The 27,424-nt window shown below is 37.3% G+C and overlaps 1 protein-coding gene across 3 annotated transcripts in view; it reads right to left on the bottom strand.

The window, feature by feature from the left end:
• Window positions 1–27,424, bottom strand: part of TOP2B (DNA topoisomerase II beta) — a 66,010-nt gene that overhangs the window by 26,179 nt on the left and 12,407 nt on the right. For 2 of the 3 annotated variants that reach the window (XM_082625009.1, XM_082625007.1), the window contains exons 2-15: window positions 20,467–20,637; window positions 19,506–19,596; window positions 18,128–18,191; window positions 12,588–12,733; window positions 11,646–11,743; window positions 10,729–10,941; window positions 7,162–7,335; window positions 4,913–5,014; window positions 4,693–4,830; window positions 2,661–2,799; window positions 2,189–2,346; window positions 1,931–2,056; window positions 886–996; window positions 694–799 (exon numbers count right to left, since the gene is read on the bottom strand). In XM_082625009.1, coding sequence (XP_082481135.1) covers window positions 694–799; window positions 886–996; window positions 1,931–2,056; window positions 2,189–2,346; window positions 2,661–2,799; window positions 4,693–4,830; window positions 4,913–5,014; window positions 7,162–7,335; window positions 10,729–10,941; window positions 11,646–11,743; window positions 12,588–12,733; window positions 18,128–18,191; window positions 19,506–19,596; window positions 20,467–20,637 — 1,837 coding nt within the window. The remainder of the gene's footprint in view (window positions 1–693; window positions 800–885; window positions 997–1,930; window positions 2,057–2,188; window positions 2,347–2,660; window positions 2,800–4,692; window positions 4,831–4,912; window positions 5,015–7,161; window positions 7,336–10,728; window positions 10,942–11,645; window positions 11,744–12,587; window positions 12,734–18,127; window positions 18,192–19,505; window positions 19,597–20,466; window positions 20,638–27,424) is intronic. The other variant, XM_082625008.1, reaches the window with a different exon arrangement.

Below are 27,424 nucleotides of genomic sequence, written 5' to 3'. Positions count from 1 at the left end.
CGCAGGCCCAGCGGCCATGGCTCACGGGCCCAGCCGCTCCACGGCATGTGGGATCCTCCCAGACCGGGGCACGACCCGCGTCCCCTGCATCGGCAGGCGGACTCCCAACCACTGCGCCACCAAGGAAGCCCCCCAATCCAACTTTTTGAACAAATAAATTACAAGAAAAAATATGAAAAGAGAAGTAATATATTAAGATTAAATAGACTTATCAACCAAATGCAATGTGTGGGCCTTGTTTGGATCCTGATTCAAAAAAAAATAAAAACTATAAAAATGAACATTTTTAATACAATCAGGAGAATTTGAACCTGGATTGAATATTTAAGGTTATTAAAGAAAGGTATGATAATGGTATTATGGACAATAAAAAAAATTCTTAGAGATACATACTAAAGTAGTATAGAAATAATTAATGCCTGGAAGTTATTTCAAACTAATGGGGTGGCAATGACAAGAGTTCAGATGAAACAAGACTGGCTGCAAAACGGTGACTGTTTAAGAACACGGGAAGCCCATTATACTACTCTCTCTACTTACATAAAATTTTCCCTAACAATTCTTTAAAAATCAGCCATAGCTGTTTCTGAAAGCTAAAAGAGACAAACTTTCAAAATATTTTACAATGCTCTCATAAAAATAAATTTACGTCACTAGTAACTTCACAAAATTTAAGTGTTTTAGAATACAAACCTTTGTAATATTTTATTTTCCAGGCTTTCTGGTTTTCTATATGTTTCTTCCACTCATCAAATTCAGGAATACTATAGAAGGAAAGTTCCTGCTTATTTTTGCTAGCCTTAAATGAATAATAATAATAAAAAAATTAGTTTTTCTGCCACTGTTTAAGACAACAGTATAAAAATATATTAATGTAAATAGTACCTTTACAATAGGAGTAATGAACTCTTCAAGAAAACCGTGCTTCAAAAGTGATGGCCAATTGTGATGGATGAAATTAATAAGCAGGCCTTTTATGTGAGAACCATCTTGATCCTAAATAAATGTTAGTAAAGAGTGCTATAATAATTTATGAAATATAATTACTTACAAAACCAAATTTTTAGATGTATGAATGCAGCAATGAGGCAAAATTCCATTCAAATTTTACAACTGTGCTTTACAAAACATTCTTTGGATGATCACAGTAAAGAATTTTTTTCTTAAAATTCAAATAAAGAATATAGCTAAGTGACAGACTAAATCTTTCTGTCATTAAATATGCTACCATTATCTTTTTTATAGTTTGCCCAGATTTCACTAAAAGAATGATTTAAAGATGGAAATTAATGAAACAGGGTTATAATGCTACTTCACTGGAAGGAGAAATCCATGGAGTACAGGTATTCACAAGTCTTCTCTTAACATAAAAACTGATAAATTTCTGCTTAAAACTATACAGCAGCTTCTCATTGAATATTTTCTCTAGAAATCCTTTCAATTAGAGGATGTAAGAGACAAGCAGTTGGATGCATGTGGAATTCTTCCTTTTCAATTTTCTACTTCTTTCCTAATTACTGCCACTTCACCATTCAGGTCCTCCAATTTTTTTTGTGCATCCCCAAATATGCCATCATATACAAATATTAGCCATTATCCTATTGATTAATCTTTCTTGTAAATTTCACCATTTCCTTCCTGCTTATAGATAGGTGGGTTTCAACCCCATAATACTACAGTGTGTTCTACTCTTCCCATACTTGTTGCATTTAAAAATATTTTTAAAATACCTAACCAAAGAGGTGGTTACCATAAATTAGATAATGTAGAATGTGCTTCACACAAACTGTGCCATTAAACAATAGCTTCCCCCTGGATGTAAATACAATCACTTCCGTGTCTACTATCTTGGGACAAATCTCATGAAACAAATATCAAAAGGACATTCTGAAAAAGATATATTCTAGTATGTGGCAACTTTTAAACCAACCTGATCAGTCATAATCATAATCTTCCCATAGCGTAAGGTTTTCAGCGATTCTGCATCATCATAACTTTTCTTGTATTGTAGACCAACTATCTTAATGATATTGTTTATTTCTGCATTCTCCATGATCTGTGCAAACATGAAAAGGATAGAAAGTGTTTTAGAGTGTCTCCAGAGACCAAAGGTGAGTCGCAGGGACGCATAAAGCTCACAGTGCTAGCAAGGCACTCACGTGCCGCGGGCACGGGCGCAGATACGCACCTGCTTGTGAGAGGCCTCCCGCACGTTGAGGATCTTGCCCCTGAGGGGGAAGACCCCGTACCTGTCCCTCCCAATCACGCCCAGTCCGGACACGGCCAGCGACTTAGCAGAGTCCCCTTCCGTCAGTATCAGCGTGCACTCCAGGGAGTGCCTGCCACCTGGGGGCAGAGGACACACATTCCAAAGTTCTCGAGTCCGCCCATGAGAGCGCGGAGCCGAGAGACTGATGATCGCAGTGACCACGGAGCGCTGTAAGAGCATCTTACACCATGCTCAGGGTAACTTAAAAATTAAGTGCATTTTATGGAACTCCTGCCCCCCAAAATTAGTAATCTGTGGTACATATGGCAATTTTAGTGAAGTAAAACCATACTCTGAACTTAGAACCCTATGCTCTATATGTAGAAAGTTAAAACAGTCTCTAACTGAATAAACACAAACTTAAAATCTAAAAAAAAAATCTGAACCTTACCAGCATCGTTAGCATCGTCCAGTTTGGGAATACCTTTGATTTTACTGTACTTTACTGATGAACACTTCTTGTTCAGCTGTGTCTGAGCCTTAAATTTCACCCAGTTCAGGATACTTTCCACAATGCCACAGTTAGAGGCCTAAAAATCAAAGAGTAATAATATACAAGCAAGCAAGAAGTTTATACACTTAGCTAAAACTAGTGTAATACTTGGAATCTGTGCAGTTATAAGGCAAAATAGTAGTGATGATAGTAATTGTGATATATGCTGGTAAATATTATTCTAACCACAGTAAAACTCACTCAGGCAGCTATTCACAATGACCTATTGTACTGAAATGTAAACACATGAAAAAAAGGCCAACTTTACTACATATGAAAAAAGTTCTATTACAATAAACTACATAAGAAATATACATAGCTTTTGTTACAAGTTAGTTTTGTGAAAATTAACACAGTAAAAGCTGATCCACCTATGAATTTACTACCTGGGAAATTTTAGACACTGACATTTTTGATGTCCCTCAACACAAAAATGTGAATCTTGAATTCCCTATGACAAAGAAATATTACCATGAAGGAAACATTAGGATAAACTCAAGATCTTATGGGAAATTCCCTGGTGGTCCAGTGGTTGGGACTCTGTGCTTCCACTGCAGGGGGGCATGGGTTCAATCCCTGGTTGGGGAACTAAGATCCCACGTGCCTCATGAAGTGGCCAAAAAAACAAAAACAAAACAAAACAAACCTTATGAATAGTCCTTATTTTTTAAAAGTTTGGTACTGAGGATTTCAACATTACATATGTGTCATTCTACAGTGAATTAACGTGTGACAAGATGTCAAACCTCCCCCGAACCTCCCCGCAAGAAAAAGTAAAGCGTCTCCAAACAAAAGTTGGAGTTATTTATTTTTCATCAACCTGGGTAGTATGATTTTAGGTGTATGAAATAGTTTTCTGGAATGTTTCAGATATAAAAAGAAGTGAACTATGTTGTCAAATCTAAACTTTCTCTGCCAAAAATGAAAATGTGTAAAATCTAAAATCAAATTACAACTGTTAATGAGGGCAGAAATTTGGGCTATCATTAACACTAGGTCATCTGTATTCAGAATTCATTATGATTAGACCCAACAGTACTATTCTATAGGCCTTTAACTAAAACCTAAAAAACATGTTTGTGAGACCCCTACGTTTGAAATTCCAATACCAGAATTTGATAAAAATATTATTTCTACTGCAATTACATGATACTCCTCCAAAAAACTATAAACTTACAAAGAGGAGGGACTGTAATTTATTCATCTTTACATTCCCAGGGCAAACATATTTAAAGGCACTTTAGATATGATCATTTAATATATGTTTGACGGTCCTGGTGAACAAGAGAACTGAGGCAAATCTTGCTGATACATAAGAGGCTATAAGAAATTATTAGTAGCCACAAGGCTCAGTTATAAATAGAAGATTTATTATTTATTTATACTCTCACCTTGTTTCAGGAAAGTTAAGGCAGCCTAAATAAGTATGCACAAAGTAAAATGAAAATTTAAAATATGTAGAATATGGTAAATTTTATGCTATGCATATGTTACCAAAATTTTTTTTTTAAAACTACATAAACGTAAAAATCAGTATATGAATTTGAAATAAGTAGAAAGGATGAAATCAGGAGTCCTATAAGGACCAGTACACTTTTTAGAGGCAAATCTGTCTTTACAAAGGACAATGCGAAGCTAAAAACACAATTAGTTACATGAGTCCCCACTTTAATGCTTGGCAAAATAATCAATTGCTTTATGAAACAGTGTCTATCTACCCTTTGAAGTTTTCAGAATCAAAGCATATTAGTTTTTAGTATAAGGATGCCTGTACCCACAATTAATATAAAAGAAACTAATCCAAATAATTAGAATGATTTAGAATAATTAGAATAAATAAATCAAGAAATCTACTTAATCAACTCTCAATAAAAAAGCAAAAAACAAAACAAAACAAAAAACACTGAAAAATAATACAGATTTTACTCACTGCTTTAAAAAACTTTTCTGACAGTTGGCATTTGGATCCAAAACTTTTGGGCTGCAAAGTCATGTTTTCCTTAGTCTGAGAATCAAAACTTGGATTTTCAATAAGGCAGTTAATAAAAACCCATATATGGTTTTTTACCTGTTGAAAACATATCAAAAAAGGTCAATATCAGAACTGATATTATTTAATAATTCAACAGAATATATAAAACATCACTTACTTGAAATGGTTTCACTGACACACCAGCTTTGTTCTTTTTCTTAACTACTTCAATCAGTTTACCAACAACTTGGTCTACTACATAATCCACATGCCGTCCACCCTAAAGACGGAAAAAAAATAGAATCCAAAATCTTCTATAGTTAAGGTAGCAAAACAGTTACATATTCATTTTTTTCTAGAATGAGCGTTTAATCTTCACCACAACTTTGTGAATTCAGTATGACTATATTATTAACCCTATTTTCCAAAGAGTTAAGATGAGTCTCAGAATGCCAGAGTTGGGATTTAAAAAATAAAGTCTTATTTGGCCATGGAGCCAATTAGCAACTCCATAAGACTCCATACAAAGTGAAAGCAATCAAATAAAAGGAAACATGGAGGGCTTCCCTGGTGGCGCAGTGGTTGAGAGTCCGCCTGCCGATGCAGGGGACATGGGTTCGTTCCCGGGTCCAGGAAGATCCCACATGCCGCGGAGCGGCCGGGCCCGTGAGCCATGGACGCTGAGACTGTGCGTCCGGAGCCTGTGCTCCGCAACGGGAGAGGCCACAACAGTGAGAGGCCCGCGTACCGGAAAAAAAAAAAAAAAAAAAGAAACATGAAAGTGAGAACGAACACTGGCCTAGTGGTGGCAGTGGCACTCACAAGACTGACACTTAGGGACCGTGGCAGCCATTGACAGTTGTCCAATCAATATCCATTCTCTCCTTTTACCTTACTGACAAACCCAAATTTGTTTGTTTTTAACTGGCAACATACCCAATTAAAAATATTCACCGGGGCTTCCCTGGTGGCGCAGTGGTTGAGAGTCCGCCTGCGGATGCAGGGGACACGGGTTCGTGCCCCGGTCTGGGAAGATCCCACATGCCGCGGAGCGGCTGGGCCCGTGAGCCATGGCCGCTGAGCCTGCGCGTCCGGAGCCTGTGCCCCGCAACGGGAGAGGCCACAACAGCGAGAGGCCCGCATACCGAAAAAAAAAAAAAAAAAAAAAAAAAAAAATATTCACCAATCTAGACTCCCTCGCAGCTAGAGGTAGCCACTTGACCCAGTTCTAGCCAGAGATGCTAGCAGAGGTCTACTGGATGGGGCTTCCAGAAAAACTATTGCATTCTTTTTTTTTTTTTTTTTTGCAGTACGCAGGCCTCTCACTGTTGTGGCCTCTCCCATTGAGGAGCACAGGCTCCGGATGTGCAGGCTCAGCGGCCATGGCTCACGGGCCCAGCCGCTCTGCGGCATGTGAGATCCTCCCAGACCGGGGCACGAACCCGTGTCCCCTGCGTCGGCAGGCGGACTCTCAACCACTGCGCCACCAGGGAAGCCCCAAAACTATTGCATTCTTGATCAAAGGGGAGAGGCTCTAGTTTCTTGATCAAAGGGGAGAGGCTCTAGTTCGCATATGCATTTGCCCAAACTCATTCTCTCTCCCTATAACTTGGAAGGGTGCAGCATGAGAACGAAAGCCAAATGCTAAGGGTGGCAGAAGAAAAAGCCAGGAAGAGCATAGGTCCCTGATGACACTCTGGAGTCACAGAACTAGACTAACACTGCCTACCACCAGTCCCCAGTCATACAAGGAAGAAAAAGACCTTTACGTGTTTACAAACCACTGTATACTAGGCTTCTGTTACACATAACAAAATGCAATCATATATGATACAGATTTCTGTTGACTAGAGAAAGTGATGCTAGATTATAAAAAAAAAATAGAAAACAATAAAAAAGTAAGTTCAAACTTGAACAAGAGTGACAAAGTGACAGATCACTGCTTTAGCTTATTCTAAAATACACACTTGTAGTGCCTAATGTTTTTCTATGGTCAATGGATAAGTGCTTATAGATGAGAAGAATTTCATTTGATTTGGACATTTAAAAGCCTACAGAAAAAGGGTTCAAACTCCTCAGAATGGCAGATAACGCATTTCACAATCTGACACCAAAACAGACTCATCCCCTATTATTTGTTCTTTTACACTCAAAACGCAGAGAACACAAAATAAGGAATTTGTTACCATTCTAAATGTCATAAAATATAAATGTATTCAATTATGAACACTAATCATATAAACTTATTTCTCAATGGATGTTTAAACTGTAAGACAGCTATTTCATAGAAAATAAGCTTTTCTTTTCATAAGTCAATTTTGATTTCACAAAAGGAGATCTGGGTTTTGGTTTTTGTTGTTTACTTTATTGTCTTTAATGAAGCACTGTTCTACCACTGACTTGGAAACAAAGAATTAGTGCACTTACTTTTGTTGTTGCAATGCTATTTACAAAGCTGATTTGCTGGAATCCTTTTTCACTCAGTGTGAGACAAACATCCCATCTTTCATTTGCAAGTTCATGAATAACTTTTAGGGCCACTCCAGTTTCATCCAACTTGTCTTTCACATAAAGATCTACATAACTGCGAAATCCATTTACCTAATAATTTGGAAAACAAACACAAGAAACACTTTCTCTCCCACTGGCAGCTGAACTAGGTGAATGCCAGCAGGTACTCACACTCTCATTTCCCCTCATCACAACACCTCTCAATCTGCAGATCCCAACCTTATTCTACTCCTTGATTTCTGCCCTTTAAAAAGGAATTCATTTCCGTATGTACCTGACAAAGAGAGGTTATGAAGGGACAGCTGGACAGGTAAATTATTATAAAATCTTCCAAAAGTTTAAATTTTTAAAATGACCAAGTAGACCTCCAGTTTGAGTTGACATGTAGAGGACAAAGAAGGAGAAGTTTTCTTCTCCCTTACAAGAAAACAGCTGGTCAGGTGACAAATTTTTTATGTATCTTCAAAAGCTTGAGATCACAGGACAGCTGGCCATCCTAAGTCTGAAGAGAGACAGGTGTCTGTAGGGAGACACAGAACCTAAGCCTTTTGCTTAACTGGGACAGAAGCTACTTGGTTACATAAGCCCATAGGAGCCTTAAGCCAGAGCTTCTGACGAATTGCTACAGGACACCTGCGGACTGGCGTGAGTGTGTGAAGAACTTGAGGGCTGTGGTCAAAGGGTTCCTACTCTTTTCCAGGAACCGTAGAGCAGGTTTTCACAGGGCAGATCAGAGAGAATCTAGAACAAGTTCCCCCATGGGGCCAGCTGGGGGAGAAGAGCAGCCACTGGGAATCCCACCCAGACCCCCAGACCCATCTCCCTTATCCAAAAGAAAAACAAACAACAACAGCAAAAAAAAAAACCTTAATCCACAGGGGGAAGGGCACTGCCAGGAAAGCCGTGGTGAAGTATCACTGCAGCTGGGATGAAGTAATTCTGCCCCAGGCCACCCCACCTCACCCCCATCTCATTTAAGTTTACATTTTTAAAAGGCTTATTCTGCAGGGCAGGGAGTCTAAAGGATACTGAATGAGAACACTGGCGGTTACCTGCTGCAACTAGGGTAAGAGAACAGAGGACGAAGGGACAATCCCCACCTCCAGCGGAGGGGCAGACACTCTTGTGAATGCCAGACCCCTGAGACACGGGCTCACTGTGTGCTCTGAAGCCGGAGACTTGGTCAGACATGGGCGTCTCCACAACCTACAACCGGGCAGTGGTTCTCAGATGGGAGAGCTACACGAGACAGACCCTCCTTGAGGGGCAGCTCCAAGGGAAGGCCCAAAGCAAAAAGAAGGGACAAAAAACAATCTGAAGTATCTGGTGCCCATAGCAACAACAGACTGCAAACTCGGCCCAGTCCCTGTCCAGATTAACATAAACCCTCACACTAAAGCCTAGGTACTCCATATCTACTACCCTATACAACATAACTGACTTTCAGCAGAATCTTACAAGGCATGCCAAAAGGCAAGAAAAAACAGTCTGAAAACACAAAGCAATCATCAGAACCAGACTTAGGCGTGTCACGGATGTTTTTTTTTTTGTTTTAACTATCAGATAAGACATTTAAAATACCTATGGCTAATCTGTTAATCTCTAGTGGAAAAGGCAGACAATATTCAACTTCAGCAGGGAGACAGAAGCTTTAAGAATGAATCAATTGGAAATCCTAGAAATCAAACACAGTAGAAGACAAGAAGAATGCCTTTGGCAGGCTCAGCAAAAGAGTTGAAACAGTAGGGGAAAGAGATCAATGAACTTGAAAATACAGCAATAGAAATTAAACAAACTAAAACACAAAGAGAAAACAGAGTGAATAAAGCAGAGCAAAACGTCCAAGATCTTGGGACCCTACAATATATGCATAATTGAAACACCAAAAGGAAAAGAAAGAAAAGCATGTAAGAAATATTTGAAGAAGTAACAGCCAAAAATTTTCCAAAATTAGTGACAGACACCAAACAATAGATCCAAGAAGCTCAGAAAACACCAAACAGAGTAAGTACCAAGAAAACCAAAAAACACCACCAAAAAAACCAACCAACCAACAACAAAGAAAACCGTATATATACCTAAGCATAGCATACTCAAAAACCAAAGACAAACAGAAAATCTTCAAGGCAGCCGGAGGAAAAACAAACACTTTACCAACAGAGGAAGAAGGATATGAACTACAGGAGAAACCATGCAAGCAAGAAGACAACAGAGTGACATTTTTAAAGTATTGAAAAAATTAAACTATCAACCCATAATTCTACATTCAGTGAAACTGTATCCTTTGGAGTGAAGGAAAAGAAGGACTCTCTCAGACAAACATAAACTGAGGGAATCTATTGCCAGCAGACCTGTTCTACAGAAAATAAATATTAAAGGAAAATCTCCAGGCAGAAGGAATATGATTAAGATCAAAAACTTAGATCCATACCAAGAAATTAACAGCATTGGAAATGGAATAAATGAAGGTAAAATATAATTCTTTATTGTATTTTTAATTGCTCTGAAAGATAACTGACTGCTTAAAGCATTGACAACAACATCACTAGTTGTGGAAACATTTCTGCCATCATTTTTTCAAATATTTCTTCCATCTCATTCTCTTTCTTCTTCTGTTGTTTACAGCACATGTAAAAGTGAAATGTATGATGTACTGTTATAAAGTCCTTCCACTACACATGGGATACACACACCCCTATGTTCACAGCAGAACTATTCACAAGAGCAAGACGTGGAATCAAGTCCATCGACAGGTGAATGGATAAAGATGTGGTACATGTATACAATAGACTACTACTCAGCCATAAGAAATAATGAAATAATGCCATTTGCAGCAAAGTGGATGGCCCTAGAGATTATCATAAAAGTGAAGTCAGAGAGAGAAAGACAAATATCATATGATATCACTTCTATGTGGAATCTACAAAGATGATACAAACGAACATATTTACAAAAAGAAACACTCACAGACTTAGAGAAGGAACTTGTGGCTAACGGCAGGGGAAAGGTGGAGGGAGGGATAGTTAGGGAGTTTGAGATTGACGTGTACACACTTCTATATTTAAAATAAAATGCCTTTCCATGAAAAAGTAAAGTCCTTGCACTACACATGAAGTGATAAATTATTTGAAGGTGGACTCAAATCATTTACAAATGTGTATTATAAACCCTAGGGCAACCATTAAAAATGTTTTAAAAACAGGTATAATAACAAGTAAATAGAGGAGATAAAATGGAATCATAAAAAAAAGGCTCAATTAAAACCAGAGAAGGCAGGATACAGGGCAATAAGAAACAAACAACAAATACAATGAATAAATAGCAAGATGGTAAATTTTAATCCAAATGTATCAATAATCACTTTAAATGTGAGTCATCTAAACACACTGGTTAAGAGATTAACAGATTAGATTTGAAAAGCAAGATCTAACTATAAGCTGTCTACGAATTAACAAAGCATTAACTATTTTAGAAGACACTTACAGGCAATTTCTTTCCATTAAACATAACCTTGACTCCTTTGCATGAACCAGCCAAATCGTAAGCTCTTCTGGTCATGAGAGCCACAATGTCCTTGTCAAGTTTCTCCATCTTAAACTTGGACAGATCTGGTTGGAATGTTATGCATGTGTAATCTTCACCATCAAAATGTTTAATTTTGGCTTCAGAAGTCTTCATCATATTATTCATCCATGTCTTTAAAAGAAAAAATATTCAAATGTTTCTATAATGCTTCTATATTTGATAATACATAAAGACTCAACTAATGAGATAACACTCATTTACCACAACTATGTTTTCCAGCTTCACAACAAACCAAATTCTTAAAACTTCTATTATAAATGAAAAAATTTTAAATACTACTATTATAACCTCATGCTGAAAATAAACAAAATAAACTGCACAACTTTATACACTGTTAAACATCTTTCAAATTCTTCAACATGACCATACAGAATTTTACAAAAATAAAAAGGTATGATGCTTTTCCTGACAAAATTATTTTAGCCTATGTAAAATTTCAAACTATTTTCAAAGGTCTACAAAAGTGAAATATAAAATTTTGAAATTTAAATTTGATGAATCAACAAGGAATTTTTCAAACATGCTAAGCGGATGTATTTCAATCTGCCTATGAGGGTCAGGACATTTTCCCTATTGCTTAAATAGGTTAAAGGAAAAGTCTATTAAGTAAAGCATTTGTTTTAAAGGAATAGGAGAAAGATAGGTTTATGTAAAATATCCCAGGCATTCTGAAGTCTTTTTACTGATTACTTGCTTAATGCTTTTAAAAAAGTTATATAGGTATCATTGCAATTTACCTAAGGTCTATTATCTTGGCAAAGCAACAAACATGATTATTTTAAAAAAAAAAAGAATTAGGCACATTTCTATCATACCTGCTTAAAACTATGTTTGTATTCTTTGCAAGCAGTTTCTACTGTAAACTTTGTACTGAAAATATTACAAAGTTTTGCACCATAACCATTGCGACCACCTGTAAAAACAATTAAATGTGAAAGGTTTAATGAAAATGATTTTAAAGAAACTTTGTTAACTCACCTACCATACAGAAGGTCTGTTGCAAAACAGTTTCCACTTACTGAAATAATCAATTGATGATAATGCAAAGTATATTTAGATTTTTCATTTAAAGAAAAATACAATTAAGATTTAGCACATATAGTAAAATTAAAATATGCATTTTGTAGATTATCTTCATCACAACTTCAAAAACATTAAGCTTTGTATCTCCTACAATTCAGTAAGTCTATGTATGAAATCTGAGCTTTCTATCAAAGTTACTTCTATATTACAAAACTTTAATCTATGTAACTTCCTAGAGCCTTGGTTTTGGAAAAAAAATTATCAATCTACTTAGGAAATGTAAATAAGTAGAAAAACATCTGGTTTTGGTCAAAGCACTTTCAACTCTATTCATAGAGTCTAGACTTTCAATCTTGACCCTCTTAAAGAAATCAGTTTAAAAGCAATTTAATTGATACCAAAAGACATGGTGCTTATGTAAAAACAAATTCACATAAACAGGAATCATACACATCTTATTTTCATCAGGACTCTAATTCAAAACCCAAACCATTAGCCAGGTTAGGAGCTCCAGGAGTTCTAGCAGAAGTCAGCATACTACGAGAGTTAAGTCTCTATCAGACTATAACCAAGAAAACAATTAAACATGATAGTGTTTTATATATTAATTCTGAAAAGGATTTTCTCATAATAAAACTATACAGATTTCCTTTTCTGTAATATTTTATATAGAAATAGTAAGAGAGGGCAGTATTTTTCAATAAAAATTCTGATCAGCCTAAATCAGACTTTACCTGTTACTTTTTTCTCATCATCGTCATAGTTACTGGATGTTAAAAGCTGTCCAAAAATTAATGCAGGAACATAAACTTTCTCTACTTTGTGTTCTACTACCGGAATGCCTTTCCCATTATTCCAGATGCTTATAATGTTAGATTCACTGTAAATAAACAAGCAGAGTTTAGAGCTTAAAATAGTTATAAGCTATATCAATTACTTTACATCAAAAGTAATGTAACCCAGAATAAACCTGAGTTTGCCAGCCATTACCAATTGGGAGACACTCACTCGTCTTCCAAGAAAATACTTGCTGAGGACACACATTTTTATCCCTGAGTCATAACTCAAATTAGGATCACTAAGATCTGCAGGTAATATTGCAAAATTTCTCAGGAAAAGAAACTCTTCTCAGTAGTAAAAGCAGTGAAGCTTTTATAAGAAGCCAGCTATCAATTTCATTTTCTTTTCATACATATTAGCCATGATCTTCCTGCTTCACCCTGCCAGTCAACCACTTGTGAACCCGGGCTCTGCAGGGCCAGTGGACATGGCCATTTTTACTTCCTACCTGACTGCTAAGCAGGGCAGAGAGAAAAGGAAAAACAGCCTGAAATGTACTCCATTCTCCCCCTAAATGTTAGAGGGTTGTTTGTATTGTGGCAGTCATTATTATAAACTAACTTTAATGGCTTTAAAATATGTTAAGTATTACCTATTTTAGGTATTTTAGGTTTTTCAATCACAAAACCATCCATTTTAGTCCTAAATGGTATGGAGTAGAGGTTCCTACAGTTAACAGCAACTTGACGTAGGCCATAGTCCTGATGGAAAATTTTGCCTACCCTATTGCTTCAGGGTAGTATATATTACGATGCCTTTACCCATTTAGCCAAATGTGCAAAGAAACACAGCTTCACTGAGAATTACCTTAAAAAGCTACCATTTGCCAATATGATTCACAATTATTCTTAGACACACTGTTTCACTCACATATACATAGCTTAATCTCTCTAGAGTTACTAGAAGTAGTTATTACAACTAAAAAAAATTGTTATAAAAGCCACAATGAAAATCAAAGATGCTGTAGGAAATTAAATTTTTAAAAGTTTAAGAAAAAGAAACTAAAAAATAACTTAACACATCATCTTCTTTCCCTCGCTCTACAATATAGGTTCAACTCTCCGAATCACGGAGACTCAAATTTTGATTTTTTTTTTTTTTTGCGGTGCACGGGCCTCTCACTGCTGTGGCCTCTCCCGCCGCAGAGCACAGGCTCCGGACGCGCAGGCTCAACGGCCATGGCTCACAGGCCCAGCAGCTCCACGGCACGTGGGATCCTCCCAGACCGGGGCACGAACCCGTGTCCCCTACATTGGCAGGCGGACTCTCAACCACTGCGCCACCAGGGAAGCCCCTTGATATCATTTTTATTCATATCTCCTGATCATTCTCTAAAGTCGTTTAGTCATCAAGACATTAATTTGTCCTATTAGATTCGTTTCAGCAGTATCTGACCTTCCTTCATTCCAAGTGCCAGTATAGGAGTCTAAATTAGCATCACCTTAAACACTGTTACTGCAACACTGCTAAAAAACAGAGCTAGCCACTCCCCTTAACTATATTCTGATACCACAGCTCTCACACTACTGTTTGCTCCAGGACACATCAGTAGTTTAAGTGTCTTCTATTGCATGTTGCAGGCCCATTATCCATATCATTACTTAGAGTCAAACTGAACTACCACTATTCTGCAACATGCATCCTATTTTCCTGCAGGTCAGTTTTATTACTTGTCCATGTTCATTCCCAATTCTTCCATTTCTTTGTTTATTGGTCTTTCCCCTTGCCTATACTACCTTTTCCCTCTTTGTCTAGCCAAATTTTACCTTAACTTCAAGGATCAATTTACGACTTCAGTTCTCCCACAAGCCTTTTACCCAGCCTAAAACAATGTTTCCCAACCCTCCTTATATTGAAACTTGCAAAAATATCTAAAGTATTTACGGGAGACCTCAAGACATAATTAGGTTAGCTCACTTGTGGGTAAACACTCTCTACAGAATACACAGCTGAATATTTAAGTATGTAATGGTTTCAAATTAGCTACTGTACTTTACCTTGTGTGTCCTAAATGCAGATGTCAAAATAGTGGGCCTTAGGAACAAGGGCCGTGTATTGCATTACTTTTTTAGACTCCCAAATAGTTCCTAGTTTGGGCTTAAAACCTGTAACTTATTAAGCACCTTTTTTTTTTTTTTTTTACAAGACACTTCATGGAGTTTAAAACTAGAGAAGAATTCTGAAGGAAATGAAGACAACGAATAGAAAATTACATATATTAAACATCTCAGAATGACACAAAAAGTCAACAGACTCATGAGAAAACCCTTAAAATTTCTTCATCCTACTTAGTATGTGGTACTATAATTAAAATAAGGCACTTTGTAAATGCGTTATCTTCATCACAGTTTCAAAAAATGAGGCTTGATATCAAGTACATTCTATAAGCCTGTATGAGTATGAAACTGAAATTTTCTATCAAAGTCACCTATTACAAAATTTCAATCTATTTCACTTCCTAGATCTGGTACTTATTTCCATAATCTCTAAACAATGATTCAGAATTCTATATATCCTTTGCTCCATCAATAATCTTCACAGAAGTATTAAGAAAAAGAATGATGTTCTTGAATAAGCTATAAATAAAGTTTTGAAATAATTAAAGCTAACGAGAAACCTGGAAAACAATCTAAACATCCCATATTCATTAGCTGGAAAGAAGTTAAACAATGACGACATACTGACATAATAAAATACTTAGGAACATTAAAAAGAATTAAGTAGATCTACATAGGTTAATAAAGAAGGCTGCCCACAGTATGTCAAATAAAAATTGAAAGATACAAAACAGTATACAGAAGGCGATTTTTAAAAAATGTATACACATATGTACATATATTTCAGTATGAGTGTGTATTATTTTTTGAAAGCTACAGCTTTAAGTTTCAACCCTGAATAAATAAGAATATGTAAGCTAGAGAAACAGAACTCTGGTTAATGTGCTTTCCATGTTTATTTGATTTTAATCAAATAGATGCCAACAAATAAGTTGTTTCAATAACAACTAACCATTATGTTATACTATTTAATGGGCTTGAAGCTCCCCTGTAAGAAGTTGCTTCAAATTCTCTTTCTAGAATTGCTGTCCAAATTCTGCATGGCAGCCCTTGCTAATCTATTCTTACTTTTTGTTTTGTTTTGTTTTTGTTTTTTTACAACCATGGCTGTTTACTTAAATTTTATTCCCACGTCACAGAGTATTATCAAAAGAGGAATAAGAGCTAAACTGTGCTGTGTATCCTCTACACTTAACCCATTAGCTATCAAAATTTAACCTCTCTTTTACACAAAGAGTTCATGTACACACATGCACAAAGAAAAATAAAATCTGCTATACAAAAATGTTAAAAAGAATGAAACCCAAATATAAAAAATGGACAGCAGAGAAAAATGGGTCAATAAAATAAACAGCCTCATAGCACTTTTCCCCATCTGAATTCTGCTTTTAAATGACTTCTTAATTTAGAAATCTAACTTAAGCAAAAACTGCATCTCTGAAATAAAATTTATTTTAATAAAAGTAGCATGAATTCTGTAATATATGTAGTAAAGGAAAAACATAAGGAATGATTTTATGGGAGAATATTCACAAAAGTCAAAATGTTATTGTTAAAATTAACAAATATAAATAAATAATAAAATATAAGGATCAGCAACATGTCCCAAAATGGTTGTCTGTTGCCAATTTTAAATATGTGTGTGTATAAAATATATATTTTAATTAAAAGCAGGAGAAAGATTCAAGAGTCTCATCAATAATTTATAAACAAAGTAAAATAGGAAAGGAGAGGTGAAAAATATACTACCTTCACCCTTTTTTCCTTGGAATAGTCGACTATGAATTTTTGTTTTATATACATATTTTATATGAAATAAAAGAACTTTCCAGCAGAAGCAGTTAAAATGACTTAGAGATAAATAAGAAAAAAGAAACTGTTATCTGATTGCCATTAAGAACCAAATATATTAAAAAAAAAAAAAAAGAAACAAATAAATTTAGTTATAATTCTATGACACTCTTATACTCACACAAAAATGTCTGCTGAATGAAAAGGGAGTTAGAAAGAGAGCAATAAAGGCACTAGTTACATAGAATTACTTTGTCCCAAATCTGTAATAAACTTAAAGTAAAGCCTGCCACCAAGAGTCATTATTTGGTCTACAGAGCTGTTTTATAGCTCACTTCTTCATCACTTTGTTATGATGAGGTTCTATCTAATCTTTTTTTTTAAAGTCCACATTGTTGGATCAATGTGGTCAAAACAATTAAGATAAAAGAACCAAATATCGTAACCATGTTCACCACGAATGTATTTAAGAAAAGGCCTTCTTCCTTAGTTTTCAGTTCTGATTTTTTAAAAAGCTTAAAGATATCAAAAATTCAACATCTACTACTCCTTACTAGCTCTCCTAAAACATAATAAATGATACCATTTTTAACCGATAATTTCCTAAATATGGAAGAAAAGAAATCCTGGCAACCAAAATTTCCTTTTAAATGTCTGCCTAAGTTGCAACTTGTAAGTGTGCTGTGCATCTTACCATACAGATTCTCAAGAATTTATTTGTTATAGAAATGATGCAAATGAAAAACAAATAAAAAAAGAAAGGAAGAAAAAGAAAAATCAAGAACTTCAACAGTATAGTTATGTGGTAATATTTTCATATAAGATACAGTCAACTTCACAGTATAACCAAATATAAATTATATTTTTATTATATCATTTATCTTAACCATGTCCTTAAAATTAGATTACTGACAGTAAGGCTATAGCTGAGTTATTAAATTTTCATGTTAAAGAAAATTTTCATGGTAAAATCATGCTAAATTACTAATTATAAAGGATAAATGTAACGTAATATCTCACAAAAGCATACTGGTGAAAACAGGATAAAGTTTTAAGTTAGAAATACTTTATTATTTTCACTCCCCCCTCAGTCCTCCAAAAAAAAAAATCACTGTAGTTATCAGCTGAACACCTGGTATATATATTCTATAATACCAGCAGTTCCCAATTTACAAACGATATAAATGGAAAAGTCCAATGTTGGTTATGAAAAGGTAAATTTAACCCATAATATAACTGGAATAGTACTAACAATAGCCTGTAGCCTTGAGTACCAAAGCAAAAATAAGAAAAGATTGATTATTCTAGCAGCTAAAACAGTATCCACAGCATCAAAGAGGGAGAAAAATGGTCTCCAAGCGCTCCCATAAGGAAGTACTGAATACTTTGGAGAAAAAGATCATGAATGACAGAGGAAACTATAAGAGGGTAGCATTCTGGCCAAAAGAGGCAAAAATAACAAGGTCTGAAGCAACAAGAAACTCAAGAGTACTAACTGTATGCATTATTCCTTTGAGGAATGTTCGAAGTTGAACATCTGAATAAAACAACTTTAGCATAAAAAATTAAGCTTGAAATATACTTACGGATCAATAGAAACTTTAATACAGGTCATGTTCTTATCCCTCTGTTTATTGTCAGCTGCATTAACTACAAAATTAAATATTTTGATAAGTAATAAAATATATAAAAAGTTATAATAAATAAACATATAAGGACATACATAAACAGCTACATGTGCATCACTACTTAATATAAACATTTACATGAGATAACAGTTAATGAAAATAATACTGCTAACTTCTAATACAAAATCTTATTTTCCAAATAATATTCTTAAATTTTATATCACACCAAATTACGGTTATGTCTTCTACCACAAAACAAGGGGGGGGGATGATTCTATGATATATAAAAACAAGTAGAAACAAACATCTGCAGTTTACAAACCCCTATCCAGGTCTAAAAGTAAAATATCGGGTTTAATTATATTTTATCTTAGCAACACATAACTACTTTCTCTTGCTCTCCTTCATTCAATAAACTAGTGATTTTATAGACAGATTGAGCTGAAACCAGTTATTTTTGAGTTAGAAAAGCACTCTTTAGCATCCTCAGAAATCAAAATTTTAAATCCTATGAACTATAACTGATAATACTTGCATACATTAACCACAGCTTCAGTGGTTAGCTAGCTGTCAAACTGAACTTCAATCACAGAAGGAATATGTTCCTGATAAACACTGTGTAACCAAAAAGTAAAACTGGCAGATAGCTGGCAGACAAGAGTGAAAAGTACAAAACGTAAGTAACCAGTTTTACTCTCCTATCCTTTTCCCAAAGACCAAAAGAAGCTTCAAGAGACCCAAACAACCCTGGTAGGAAACCTCAAGTGGCACTGATGAGTCTCTATAGAGAATCCTTGGCGAAAAACGTTTCCAAAGTGCAAGCCTGCCCTAGGAGTCAATTAGGTATCCACACTTTGCTGTGATTTAACTAATCATGTGATTTGGAAAGGACAGAGGTATTTGGAACAATGGTTGTTAAACCTGGTTGTCCAATAGAAACACCTAATGTGTTGGTGAAAAAGCCATTTTTATGTGTCTCGACTGAATCTGAAAGAATCAGGCCCTGGAATCTATATTTTTAACATGCCCTGCCCTGTTGACTGGGATGTGAGCAGCCCCGAGATGACTGCACATACAGGACCATAAAATAACCCTGGGATTACTGATCAAATACAGCACATGCATTTTACAGATGAACAAACCGAAACACAAAGACTTGATGTCCAGAGATATGAACATATTAGAGCAGGTAATACAGATTTTCTGAAGAACATTTATACTCAGCATAAAAACCAGAGATATGCCTTTAAAATTTATAAGCCTGGCTTTACATATATAGGGACATTATAATGATACCAATAGAAACAGATGCATTAAATCTTAAGCAAGTACTCACCCAAAATTTCATCAAAGATCTTGTATAAACCCGGCACAAAGGTAACCTCTCTGCAATTCATTCCTACATCTTCATCATACACCCACATGAGCTGCATTGAGAGAAAAGTTCAAAAGAACTTATGGAATAAAAAATATTTAACATCAATTCTACAAAGCATAAACCCATATTTGTCATTTAGTCTGTAAATACTTAGATCTTCAAAGTAGAAAAACATACTGTTTCAGCTGCAGTCAACCTCGCTGTATTCATCTTCAATTTAAATAGCCTCAAAATTGAGAAATTGTTCATTTTGTATCAAGTCTGTATTCTTACTCATACATAAAGTCAGCTTTAATATAAGGCACCAAAAATTGTTAGAAACAGTATTTAAATAAAATAGGAAAAAAATTATGTTTACTTTACACTTTTACTTCACACATGATATTTTTCTGTAGTATAAGTAGCACAGAGTAAACAGTATGAATGCAGCATGATTTTGGAGTCAAAGACACCTAGCTTTGAATCCCAGCTCTCACTAGTTGAGGTCTGAGCAAGTTACTTAAATTTATTTAAACTTCAGTGTCCTCATTTATAAAATGGAGATAATAGTACCTACTTCACAAAACTGCTAGAAAAAAATTGCTATGCGTAAGCCAAGTCCATAGTAAGCATTAAACAATAGTCAATGTATATATATAAATTCTAGAATTTAAAATAAACCATAGCATGAACTTCAGAACTTTTAAAAAGTTCACATAGCACCCTTTTACTTTATACTTCCCTATACTTCTCAGATAGTTTTTAGCTCCCAGTTTTTTTAATTTCTAGTGAAAAATTATGACATTTCTACCTCTTAGATCTCTCTCCCTACTTTCTATTATTACCAGAGACATGAAATTGTGTACTCACAGAGCATATACTTACAAAATTTTATTAAAAAGTAGATACACATCTAATTTCAGTAAAATTTAATAATTACCTGTGTCAGTGGCTCCACCGACCCAATGTATGTATCAGGACGAAGGAGAATATGTTCAAGTTGTGTCTTTTTTTGATACACTCTCTCGACAGACAACTTCTTTGAAGAATCGTTTCTGTTTGCAGTTTCTGACTCTTCTTTTTTTGCAGCATTGTTCTGATCAAAAAGAGTCTAAAATTAACCAAAAAATCAAATTTAAATAACCTACCAAGGGGTAAACTAAAATGTATATGGACACATAACATAGGTTTTCTCTTTAACAACAAAATTATCTTTCAGGCTCTGATTTTTAAGTTCTAAAGAGAACACAGGTCTATTTACTGAAAATCTAGTACCTTTTATAATATAGTGTGAAACTGCAGTTTTGACTGAGCCCAAAAAAGTAGGTATACATAGTCACCAGAATAGCTAGAACAGCCTAAAACTATTCAATCAAAAAATAAATATTGGAAGAGCTTCAAGATGGCGGAAGAGTAAGACGTGCAGATCACCTTCCTCCCCACAAATACATCAGAAATACATCTACATGTGGAACAACTCCTACAGAACACCTACTGAACGCTGGCAGAAGACCTCAGACCCCCCAAAATGCGAGAAACTCCCCACATACCTGGGTAGGGCAAAAGAAAAAAGAATAAACACAGACTAAAGGATAGGGATGGGACCTACACCAGTGGGAGGGAGCCGTGAAGGAGGAAAGGTTTCCACACACTACAAGCCCCTTCGCGGGCGGAGACTGCGGGTGGCGGAGGGGTAAGCTTCGGAGCCGTGGAGGAGAGCGCAGCAACAGGGGTGCGGAGGGCAAAGCTGAGAGATTCCCGCACAGAGCATCGGTGCCGACCAGCAATCACCAGCCCAAGAGGCTCGTCTGCTCACCCGCTGGGGTGGGCGGAGGCTGGGAGCTGAGGCTCGGGCTTCAGTCGGATAGCAGGGAGAGGAATAGGGTTGGTGGCGTGAACACAGCCTGAAGGGGGCTAGTGCACCACGGCTAGCTGGAAGGGAGTCCGGGAAAAAGTCTGGACCTGCCCAAGAGGCAAGAGACCATTGTTCTGGGGTGCGCGAGGAGAGGGGATTCCGAGCACTGCCTAAACAAGCTCCAGAGACGGGCGCAAGCCACGGCTATAAGCGCGGACCCCAGAGACGGGCATGGGATGCTAAGGCTGCTGCTGCCGCCACCAAGAAGCCTGTGTGCAAGCACAGGTCACTATCCACACCTCCCCTCCCGGGAGCCTGTGCAACCCGCCACTGCCAGGGTCCCGTGATCCAGGGACAACTTCCCTGGGAGAACGCATGGTGCACCTCAGGCTGGTGCAACGTCACGCCGGCCTCTGAGGCCACAGGCTCGCCCTGCATCCGCACCCCTCCCTCCCCCCGGCCAGAGTGAGCCAGAGCCCTCGAATCAGCTGCTCCTTTAACCCCGTCCTGTCTGGGTGAAGAAGAGACCGCCCTCAGGCGACCTGCACGCAGAGGCAGGGCCAAATCCAAAACTGAACCCCGGGAGCTGTGCAAAAAAAGAAGAGAAAGGGAAATTTCTCCCAGCAGCCCCAGAAGCAGCAGATTAAATCTCCACGATCAACTTGATCTACCCTGCTTCTGTGGAATACCTGAATAGACAACGAATCATCCCAAATTGAGGTGGTGGACTTTGGGAGCAACAATATATTTTTTTTCTTTTTCTCTTCTTGTGAGTGTGTATGTGTCTGCTTCTGTGTGTTATTTTGTCTGTATAAGCTCTGCTTTTACCATTTTTCCTAGGGTTCTGTCTGTTGGTTTTTTTGTTTCTGTTTTTTTTAGTATAGTTTTTTTTTTTTTTTTTTTTTTTTGCGGTACACGGGCCTCTCATTGTTGTGGCCTCTCCCATTGCGGGGCACAGGCTCCGGACGCGCAGGCTCAGCGGCCATGGCTCACGGGCCTAGCCACTCCGCGGCATGTGTGATCTTCCCGGACCAGGGCACGAACTCGTGTCCCCTGCATCGGCAGGCGGACTCTCAACCACTGCGCCACCAGGGAAGCCCTTTAGTATAGTTTTAAGTGCTTGTTATCATTGGTGAATTTGTTTTTTGGTTTGGTTGCTCTCTTTCTTTTTTAATTAGTTTTTAAATTTTTTTATTTTTAATAATTATTTTTTATTTTAATAACTTTATTTTTTTCTTTCTTTTTTTCTCCCTTTTATGCTGAGCTGTGTGGATGACAGGGTCTTGGTGCTCTGGCCACGTGTCAGGCCTCTGTCTCTGAGGTGGGAGAGCCGAGTTCAGGACATTGGTCCACCAGAGACCTCCCAGCTCCACATAATATCAAACAGCAAAAATCTCCCAGATATCTCCATATCAATGCCAAGACCCAGCTCTACTCAATGACCAGCAAGCTACGATGCTGGACACCCTATGCCAAACAACTAGCAAGACAGGAAAACAACACCACCCATTAGCAGAGAGGCTGTCTAAAACCATAATAAGGTCACAGACATCGCAAACACACCACCGGATGCGGACCCGCCCACCAGAAAGACAAGATCCAGACTCATCCACCAGAACACAGGTACCAGTCCTCTCCACCAGGAAGCCTACACAACCCACTGGACCAACCTTAAACACTAGGGGCAGACACAAAAAACAATGGAAACTACTAACCTGTAGCCTGCGAAGAGGAGATCCCAAACACAGTATGTTAAGCAAAGTGAGAAGACAGAGAAACACACAGCAGATGAAGCAGCAAGGTAAAAACCCACCAGACCAAACAAATGAAGAGGAAATAGGCAGTCTACCTGAAAAAGAATTCAGAATAATAATAGTAAAGATGATCCAAAATCTTGGAAATAGAAGGGAGAAAATACAAGAAACATTTAACAAGGACCTAGAAGAACAAAAGAGCAAACAAACAATGATGAACAATACAATAACTGAAATGAAAACTACACTAGAAGTAACCAATAGCAGAATAACTGAGGCAGAAGAACGGATAAGTGACCTGGAAGATAAAATAGTGGAAATAACTACTGCAGAGCAGAATAAAGAAAAAAGAATGAAAAGAATTAAGGACAGTCTCGGAGACCTCTGGGACAACAATCAACGCACCAACATTCGAATTATAGGGATCCCAGAAGAAGAGAAAAAGAAAGGGAGAGAAAATATTTGAAGAGGTTATAGTTGAAAACTACCCTAATATGGGAAAAGAAATAGTTACTCAATTCCCAGAAACGCAGAGAGTCCCATACAGGGTAAATCCAAGGAGAAACACGCCATGACATATATTAATCAAACTACCAGAAATTAAATACAAAGAAAAAACATTAAAAGCAGCGAGGGAAGAAAAAAACAAATAACATACAAGGGAATCCCCATAAGGTTAACAGCTGATCTTTCAGCAGAAACTGCAAGCCTGAAGGGAGTGGCAGGACATATTTAAAGTGATGAAAAGGAAAAACCTTCAACCAAGATCACTCTACCCAGCAAGGATCTCATTCAGGTTCGGCGGAGAAATGAAAAGCTTTACAGACAAGCAAAAGCTAAGAGAATTCAGCACCACCAAACCAACTCTACAACAAATACTAAAGAAACTTCTCTAGGCAGGAAACACAAGAGAAGGAAAAGACCTACAATAACAAACCCAAAACAATTAAGAAAATCGTAAGAGGAACATACATATCGAAAAATACCTTAAAAGTAAATGGATTAAATGCTCCAACCAAAAGACATAGACTGCTGAATGGATACAAAAACAAGACCCATATACATGCTGTCTACAAGAGACCCACTTCAGACCTAGGGACACACACAGACTGAAAGGGGATGGAAAAAGATATTCCATGCAAATGGAAATCAAAAGAGAGCTGGAGTAGCAATTGTCATATCAGACAAAATAGTCTTTAAAACAAACACTATTACAAGAGACAAAGAAGAACACTACATAATGATCAATGGATCAATCCAAGAAAATATAACAATTGTAGATATTTATGCACCCAACATAGAAGCACCTCAATACATAAGGCAAATGCTAACAGCCATAAAAGGGGAAATTGACCGTAATACAATCATAGTAGGGGACTTTAACACCTCACTTTCACCAATGGACAGATCAGATCATCCAAAATGAAAATAAATAAGGAAACAGAAACTTTAAATGATACATTAAACAAGATGGAGTTAAATGATATTTATAGGACTTTCCATCCAAAAACAACAGAACACTTTCTTCTCAAGTGCTCATGGAAAATTCTCCAGAATAGATCATATCTTGGGTCACAAATCAAGCCTTGGTAAATTTAAGAAAATTGAAATCGTATCAAGTATCTTTTCCGACCACAATGCTATGAGACTAGATATCAATTACAGGAAAAAATTTGTAAAAAATAGAAACACATGGAGGCTAAACAATACACTACTTAAGAACCAAGAGATCGCTGAAGAAATCAAAGGGGAAACAAAAAAATACCTAGAAACAAATGACAATGAACACACGATGACCCAAAACCTATGGGATGCAGCAAAAGCAGTTCTAAGGGGGAAGTTTATAGCAATACAATCCCACCTTAAGAAACAAGAAATATCTCGAGTAAACAACCTGACCCTGCACCTAAAGCAATTAGAGAAAGAAGAGCAAAAAACCCCCAAAGTTAGCAGAAGGAAAGAAATCATAAAGATCAGATCAGAAATAAATGAAAAAGAAATGAAGGAAACGATAGCAAAGATCAATAAAACTAAAAGCTGGTTCTTTGAGAAAATAAACAAAATTGATAAACCATTAGCCAGACTCATCAAGAAAAAAAAGGGAGGGCTTCCCTGGTGGTGCAGTGGTTGAGAGTCCGCCTGCCGATGCAGGGGACACGGGTTCGTGCCCCGGTCCAGGAAGATCCCACATGCCGTGGAGCGGCTGGGCCCATGAGCCATGGCCGTTGAGCCTGCGCGTCCGGAGCCTGTGCTCCGCAATGGGAGAAGCCACAACAGTGAGAGGCCCGCGTACCGCACAAAAAAAAAAAAAAAAAAAAGAAAAAAGGGAGAAGACTCAAATCAACAGAATTAGAAATGAAAAAGGAGAAGTAACAACTGACACTGCAGAACTACAAAAGATCGTGAGAGATTACAAGCAACTGTATGCCAATAAAATGGACAATGTGGAAGAAATGGACAAATTCTTAGAAAAGCACAACCTTCTGAGACTGAACCAGGAAGAAATAGAAAACATAAACAGACCAAGCACAAGCAATGAAACCGAAACTGTGATTAAAAATCTTCCAACAAACAAAAGCCCAGGACCAGATGGCTTCACAGGCAAATTCTATCAAACATTTAGAGAAGAGTTAACACCTATCCTTCTCAAACTCTTCCAAAATATAGCAGAGGGAAGTACACTCCCAAACTCATTCTACGAGGCCACCATCACCCTGATACCAATGCAGGGGACATGGGTTCGTGCCCCGGTCCGGAAAGGTTCCACATGCCGTGGAGCAGCTAGGCCCGTGAGCCATGGCCGCTGAGCCTGCACGTCCAGAGCCTGTGCTCCGCAACGGGAGAGGCCCCAACAGTAAGAGGCCCTTGTACCGCAAAAAAAAAAAAAAGAAAAAAATCTACAAACAATAAATGCTGGAGAGGGTGTGGAGGAAAGGAACCCTCTTGCACTGTTGGTGGGAATGTAGATGGATACAGCCACTATGGAGAACAGTATGGATATTCCTTAAAAAACTAAAAATAGAGCTACCATACAACCCAGCAATCCCACTACTGGGCATATACCCTGAGAAAACCATAATTCAAAAACAGTCATGCACCACAATGTTCACTGCTGCTCTATTTACAATAGCCAGGGCATGGAAGCAACCTAAGTGTCCATCGACAGACGAATGGATAAAGAAGCTGTGGCACATATATACAATGGAATATTACTCAGCCATAAAAAGAAACGAAACTGAGTTCTTTGTAGTGAGGTGGATGGACCTAGAGTCTGTCATACAGGGTGAAGTAAGTCAGAAAGAGAACAATAAATACCGTATGCTAACACATATATATGGAATCTTAAAAAAAAAAAAAAGGTCATGAAGAACCTAGGGGCAGAACAGGAATAAAGATGCAGACCTACTAGAGAATGGACTTGAGGACACAGGGAGGGGGAAGGGTAAGCTGTGACAAAGTAAGAGAGTGGCATGTACATATATACACTATCAAATGAAAAACAGATAGCTAGCAGGAAGCAGCTGCATAGCACAGGGAGATCAGCTTGGTGCTTTGTGACCACCTGGAGGGGTGGGACAGGGAGGGTGGGAGGGAGGGAGACGCAAGAGGGAAGAGATATGGCGATATACATTTATGTATAGCTGATTCACTTGGCTATAAAGCAGAAACTAACACACCATTGTAAAGCAGTTATACGCCAATAAAGATGTTAAAAAAAAGTGTATATGGTTCAGAAACTCTTCTCATTTTAACAGTATTACGCCTCTATAGATCTCATAATGGAAATAAATATTTGCAGTGAAAAAAAAGAAAAAGAAAGAAATATTTGGCAATTCTGTAAGGTATCAGGTTAATTTTTGTAGTCTTCAAAACTTTCCAAGGAATGTGAATTCTCATCAGGTTATAGGTTGACGACTGAACCTGGCTGGCTGCAGGGCTCCCCAAAACCTCCAAATGTAAGCCTTTGCCATAGTAAAGAGTGGGCAAAAATAGTAACCTATGTAGTTAGCATATACTGACAGGGCTGAGAAAACCAAGCATGGTTTATGACATCTCAAACTTCACACTTTTGTAGGCCATGCCAATAATTCCTTACATACCAGCACTAATGCCCCATTTCTGAGGCACCCCATAATTCCAGTTTCTCTGCTAATTCCAAGGAGGCAGAAGTTGTGATCCTAATTCTAACTTCTACAGAGATAAGGATCCCAAACAAAAATTCCCAGGGTCTGCAGACTTCCCTGTCTTCTTAATAGCAACAGAGAGAACACATCTCTCTCCTTCTGGGA

Source organism: Mesoplodon mirus, assembly GCF_964341445.2.
Source record: "Mesoplodon mirus genome assembly, chromosome: 6".
Lineage (NCBI taxonomy): Eukaryota > Metazoa > Chordata > Mammalia > Artiodactyla > Ziphiidae > Mesoplodon > Mesoplodon mirus.
Note: the sequence above shows the minus strand (reverse complement) of the source record. Positions and strands in the feature narration are given on the sequence as shown.